Here is a 6,680-nt window from a genome sequence, read left to right as displayed (position 1 = left end):
TACAATTTTATCTTTTAAATAGCGTTTAGACAGTTACATGAGTAAGATGGATATAGAGGGATATGAGCCAAATGCGGGCAATTGGGATTAGATTAAGGGTTTAAAAAAAAAGAGTGGCATGGACAAGTTGGGCCAAAGGGCCTGTTTCCAAGCTGTAAACCTCTATTACTGGCTCTGTGTCTTCATTCTGGATGCTTGGCTGAGCTCAAGTAGTCACTAATGGATTAGCTCAGCAGGGGTAGTTTACTCAGTTGGAAGTGGAGTGCTTGCTTTGATTGATTGATACCTTTATAAATTTACAATAACTTATTCTTTCTTCTAAGTCTTTCTTTTAATATTGGTATGTTTATCTGCACCAGATTAAGAGGTGTGAAATGAGGTAAAATTTCTGTTATTGATACTATAATACCTCTGCCTGATTTCCACTTTTCTGGGATCGTAAGAGCAAGTTTTTGTTTTCAGAACAGATTTCCAAATGGGTGTTTTTTGCGTGCATTTTAAAACTTGCCTTTGTTATTCAATGGCTCATTGATTCTATGGTACATACTGGGTGGGGTGGGCAGGGAGGATGTGGGAGAGGATTGATGGAAGGGGATATGGAGGGGCACAGGGAGTGGGCTACGGCGTGAGGGTTAGGGAGTCTTCAATACAACTGAGAAACAAGGCAGGTCTTCAAACCATCACCCTCAGCTCTCTGCAGCCACACCTGAACTGCCTCTGGTCTGAGGCCATGGCCTCGACTCCATTCCGCCCACGCCCCCCGGAATGGAAGTGTGGTGAGTGAGGGCCCCTTTAAAGGCAGATTCACACAGCGAGTGTTTAGGATCTGGAATGTACTGTCTGAGAGTGTGGTGGAGACAGATTCACACAGCGAGTGGTTAGGATCTGGAATGTACTGTCTGAGAGCGTGGTGGAGACAGATTCACACAGCAAATGTTTAGGATCTGGAATGTACTGTCTGAGAGCGTGGTGGAGACAGATTCACACAGCGAGTGGTTAGGATCTGGAATGTACTGTCTGAGAGTGTGGTGGAGACAGATTCACACAGCGAGTGGTTAGGATCTGGAATGTACTGTCTGAGAGTGTGGTGGAGACAGATTCACACAGCGAGTGGTTAGGATCTGGAATGTACTGTCTGAGAGTGTGGTGGGGAGACAGATTCACACAGCGAGTGGTTAGGATCTGGAATGTACTGTCTGAGAGTGTGGTGGGGAGACAGATTCACACAGCGAGTGGTTAGGATCTGGAATGTACTGTCTGAGAGTGTGGTGGGGAGACAGATTCACACAGCGAGTGTTTAGGATCTGGAATGTACTGTCCGAGAGTGTGGTGGGGAGACAGATTCACACAGCGAGTGTTTAGGATCTGGAATGTACTGTCTGAGAGTGTGGTGGAGACAGATTCACACAGTGAGTGTTTAGGATCTGGAATGTACTGTCCGAGAGTGTGGTGGGGAGACAGATTCACACAGCGAGTGTTTAGGATCTGGAATGCACTGTCTGAGAGTGTGGTGGGGAGACAGATTCACACAGTGAGTGGTTAGGATCTGGAATGTACTGTCTGAGAGTGTGGTGGAGACAGATTCACACAACGAGTGGTTAGGATCTGGAATACACTGTCTGAGAGTGTGGTGGAGACAGATTCACACAGTGAGTGGTTAGGATCTGGAATACACTGTCTGAGAGTGTGATGGAGACAGATTCACACAGTGAGTGTTTAGGATCGGGAATGCACTGTCTGAGAGTGTGGTGGAGACAGATTCACACAGCGAGTGGTTAGGATCTGGAATGTACTGTCTGAGAGTGTGGTGGAGACAGATTCACACAGCAAGTGGTTAGGATCTGGAATGCACTGTCTGAGAGTGTGGTGGAGACAGATTCACACAGTGAGTGGTTAGGATCTGGAATGCACTGCCTGAGAGTGTGGTGGAGACAGATTCACACAGTGAGTGGTTAGGATCTGGAATGCACTGTTTGAGAGTTGAGACAGATTCAAATGAGGCATTAAAGAGGCATTTAGACTGTTATCTTCAAAGGAATATGTGCAGGGCTATGGGGAGAAGATGGGGGAGGGAGTTCAGGGGGTCGTGCGGTAGTCCTTGGTGAATTTCTCATTCAGAGAGCTAGTGCAGATACTATGGGCTGAATGGTCTCCTGCACTGAAACCCTGATGTGTTTCTGTGATTCGTGTACATGCATATTCTCCCGCTTTACCATTGCCATGTCAGTTTTGATTTGATTTATTATTGTCACATGTGTTAATGCACAGTGAAAAGTATTGTCACTATACAAAGCATACCATTTATAGAGAAGGAAATGAGAGGGTTCAGAATGTAGTTATAGCCAGAGTGTAGAGAAAGATCAATTTAATACGAGATAGGTCCATTCAGAAGTTGAGATGTTGCACCAGGCTTTGAATAGACCGTCTGAGCTGGCACTCCAGTGTAGTGCTGAGTGAGGGTTGCCCTGAGCTGGCACTCCAGTGCCGTGCTGAGTGAGGGTGTCCCTGAGCTGGCACTCCAGTGCCGTGCGGAGTGAGGGTGGCCCTGAGCTGGCACTCCAGTGTAGTGCTGAGGGAGGGTCACCCTGAGCTGGCACTCCAGTGCAGTGCTGAGGGAGGGTGGCTCTGGGCTGGCACTCCAGTGCAGTGCTGAGGGAGGGTCACCCTGAGCTGGCACTCCAGTGCAGTGCTGAGGGAGGGTGGCTCTGGGCTGGCACTCCAGTGCAGTGCTGAGGGAGGGTGTCCCTGGGCTGGCACTCCAGTGTAGTGCTGAGGGAGGGTCACCCTGAGCTGGCACTCCAGTGCAGTGCTGAGGGAGGGTGGCTCTGGGCTGGCACTCCAGTGCAGTGCTGAGGGAGGGTGTCCCTGGGCTGGCACTCCAGTGCAGTGCTGAGGGAGGGTGGCTCTGGACTGGCACTCCAGTGTAGTGCTGAGGGAGGGTCGCCCTGAGCTGGCACTCCAGTGCAGTGCTGAGGGAGGGTGGCCCTGTCAAAGACACAGTCCTTTAGGTGATGCATTAGACATTGCCAACCTGCCTGTGAAGTAGATAAAAGAAACAGCAACGACAAGACAATAGGATTGGGGTTCAGTTCGTGAAGAATGGAATACAAGGTCTTTCTTCAACTGAATATTAATTCTTTAGAGTCCCAGAACCACGCCTGATTCCTGTGTTGGCGTAGGATAGGCCATTAATTACGAGGCCGATTTTTAGCTGGCTAACTTCCAGTGAGCAGAATGTGGAATTACTGATGACTTTTCTCCCACTGACTCCAAGTTGTTTCTGGATGTTCTCCATCATTTCTCATTGACTTCTTTCTTTTGAAGAAGGTCTTGTAATTTAAGCAAGTGTTTGAATCGCGGTCCTGTCTAATCGAGAATATCCTTACAGCTCCTGAGGGCTGACAAAGGTCAGAAGGGTGAGCCAGGATTGCCGGGATTGGCTGGTCTGCCGGGAAGAGACGTGAGTATCCTGCTCAAACTTTCTGATATACGTTCGGGATCGCGACACGGAATCGGTGATGGGATACTAGATTCGTGAGGACGAACAGGTTCGGGAAAAAGGCTGGAAGTTGCAATGGGGAGAAAATGTGATCCAGAAGATTGAATCATTCTTTCATATCGTAGTTAATAAACTCCATACCTGGGAAGAGTGCTTGACGTTGGGTTTAAGATTAGCAGAGGGAGCCGAATGATGATCAGATTATTTTTACATATTAACCTGAGGGATGTGCTCCTGAAAGGTGGTGGCACGCTTTCTGGATGAACTGCTTTGTTCCAACTGTGTGGCTAGCCAGGTCGCTGCAGAGATCGGAAATAGCCACGTCGGAACTGGGGTCACTGGATAAGAATAACAAGTTTCCTTCCCCTAAAAAAAGTATTCATGTTTCAGTGGATTTTTACAAAACAGTGACCTTCTGAAATGTCTCCTCAAATTCATTGGGATTTGAACTCACGTTGTCAGGATTATTCATCCAGACCTCCAGATTGCCCAGCTAATTTTAATCCAACGTGAATGATCTGGCTTTGAATCCAGCCGAGACGAGTAAAATGAACTAAAAGAGGCTCTCTCTGCCAAATGGTGGCTAATTTGAGATGTATTTAGCAATTTCTAAATTACCTTTGTCCTGGGGATGCCAGCAACATGGCCAAGGCATCAAGACACTATTCATTGACCGTCCATTGTGCCCCTGAGGACACTGAGAACCAGCCCACAACATAGGACTGGAGTCACCCAAAGGTCACACCCAGGAGGGAAGACAGATTCCCTCCCTCAAGCTCACTTAGCTGGCCCACAATATAAAAATTAATCTCATTACATGCCACAGATAAGAGTTAAGGTCTAGAAATTGGATTGTGTCTGGGTATACATGCTTGAAAGGCATGAAGTAAGTTTCCAGTTTGACACACAGTAAGTTGATTACATTTGTTCTAGAATTAGGGATTATTCGGCTTGTTTCTCAAGCGTTCTCCTTTTCTAATTGTGTTTTTTTGTCTATCTTCTCAGGGCAAATCAGCAGAGTTGTGTTTGACTGGACCAAAAGGTGCAAAGGTTAGTCTCCACTAGTTTCTCATTGTACAAGGACAATGTCGCTGCGAGTGGGAGAATCTTAATGGGGTTGGAATGTAATCAGGAACTGGGATTCTGACTGATTTCCTACTTCAGAGAACGCACAGCGACCTCGTTCGCACGCCATCGTCACCAGGTCTGGATGGCCTGTTTGTGAGGGGCTGTATTCCCAAAACCAGTGATGGGCCATCTCGCTCAGATTCGGTCTGTTCTGTTCTTTAGGGAGATCCAGGACCCGTTGGGCCAGAGGGATTGGCCGGAGAACCAGGATCCCCGGGACAGCCAGGACTCCCAGGATTACCAGGAAAACCGGTGAGTGTCCGATACAGGATGAACTCTAGAGGCAGAGAGTACCCGAAAGAGATTAGTCACTGCAGTTTGATCAGCGTGGACAAGGTGTCCCCTCCCCTGAGATTCCCAATAGAATGAACCTTCCTTTAATTGGGATGGGGCTGGGACGGTGTGTTCCCTAACAGGCCACCAGGGTAACATCATCCTCCTTACTCCTCCCCAAAAACCCCTACCTCGTCATTCCCCTCCCCTCCATCCTCTTAACATTCCCTCCCCTCACCCTCCACCCCCCCCCGTTCTCCCCACACTATCTGCTTTCCCCTTTCCCCCCCCTTCACCTCCTCATTCCCTTCCCCCTCACTGTAAAATCCCTCACCCCCTCCCTTCGCTTCCCCTCAACCCCATGGTCTCCCTCCTCACTCACTACTCCTCTCCCTAGCGCCTCCCCTCCTCTGTCTCCTGACCATTCCCCTCCATCAGTTACCCCACCTTTCCGACTCCTCCCCTTCCACCACCCCTGCACAAGTCCCCTCCCCTCCCCCTCTCCCACACCAACCCCAAGTCCCTCCGTTTCCCCAATTTCCTTTCTACCCTGGACCCTCCCTTTCTCCATCTCCCCCCACCTTATCTCCTCCTCCGCTCTCTGCCCTCCTCCCTCCGTTTCCCCATTTACCTTCTTCCCTTTTGCCATCCCTTGGCCACCCCACCTCGTCTCCGTCACCTCCCTCTCCCCAGCCCCCTCAGTTCCTGGGAATGTGGCGACATTCTCCTTCTCTCCCTCTCTCCCTCGCTCCCTCCCTCCCTCCCTCTCTCCCTCGCTCCCTCCCTCCCTCCCTCCCTCGCTCCCTCCCTCCCTCTCTCCCTCCCTCTCTCCCTCGCTCGCTCCCTCCCTCCCTCCCTCTCTCCCTCTCTCCCTCCCTCCCTCTCTCCCTCCCTCCCTCCCTCCCTTCCTCCCTCCCTCTCTCCCTCGCTCCCTCCCTCCCTCCCTCTCTCCCTCGCTCCCTCCCTTCCTCCCTCTCTCCCTCGCTTCCTCCCTCCCTCCCTTCCTCCCTCCCTCCCTGTCTCTCTCCCTCCCTCCCTCCCTCTCTCCCTCGCTCCCTCCCTCCCTCCCTCTCTCCCTTCCTCCCTCCCTCCCTCTCTCCCTCGCTCCCTCCCGGCTCTCTGCCCATTTCCCACTTCCCAGCTCTGAAGAAAGATGAGAGATTTCCTCCTGGATGTTGGGAATTGTGACTGTTTCTGAGGTTTGGCCTCATTCCAGGTCTCAGCTCCTCCATGTCTCGGGCAGTTTTGTTTATTTCCTCTGATCCTGCCGCCCTCTGATTATGAGTTTGATCTCTGCTGGTTTATTGCTGCTCTAATATTCGTTTACATTTCCTGCCCAAAGGGAAAACCTGGAGGCCCAGCCGGACCCAAAGGAGACACGGTGAGTTCACATCGGAAACAGGTCTCAGCAAGTCTCCCGACCAGGGATTCCTGCTGAGACTCTCCACTGCCCCTCTCTCCCCCTCTGCCCCGCTCTCCCCCTCTGCCCCGCTCTCCCCCTCTGCCCCGCTCTCCCCCTCTGCCCCGCTCTCCCCCTCTGCCCCGCTCTCCCCTCTGCCCCGCTCTCCCCTCTGCCCAGCTCTCCCCTCTGCCCCTCTCTCCCCTCTGCCCCGCTCTCCCCTCTGCCCCTCTCTCCCCCTCTGCCCCGCTCTCCCCTCTGCCCCGCTCTCCCCTCTGCCCCGCTCTCCCCTCTGCCCCTCTCCCCCCTCTGCCCCGCTCTCCCCTCTGCCCCTCTCCCCCCTCTGCCCCGCTCCCCCCCCTCTGCCCCTCTCCCCCATCT

The 6,680-nt window shown here is 51.8% G+C and overlaps 1 protein-coding gene across 1 annotated transcript in view; it reads left to right on the top strand.

Annotated features, from left to right (window-relative positions):
- Positions 1 to 6,680, top strand: part of LOC145357701 (collagen alpha-1(XVI) chain-like) — a 124,716-nt gene that overhangs the window by 95,966 nt on the left and 22,070 nt on the right. Inside the window, exons 9-12 of the mRNA XM_080211127.1 lie at positions 3,389 to 3,460; positions 4,505 to 4,549; positions 4,790 to 4,879; positions 6,243 to 6,281. Of these exons, the coding sequence (XP_080067253.1) occupies positions 3,389 to 3,460; positions 4,505 to 4,549; positions 4,790 to 4,879; positions 6,243 to 6,281 (246 nt within the window). The remainder of the gene's footprint in view (positions 1 to 3,388; positions 3,461 to 4,504; positions 4,550 to 4,789; positions 4,880 to 6,242; positions 6,282 to 6,680) is intronic.

This window comes from Carcharhinus amblyrhynchos, chromosome 24 (genome assembly GCF_965287045.1).
Source record: "Carcharhinus amblyrhynchos chromosome 24, sCarAmb.v2.hapA, whole genome shotgun sequence".
NCBI lineage: Eukaryota > Metazoa > Chordata > Chondrichthyes > Carcharhiniformes > Carcharhinidae > Carcharhinus > Carcharhinus amblyrhynchos.
Note: the sequence above shows the minus strand (reverse complement) of the source record. Positions and strands in the feature narration are given on the sequence as shown.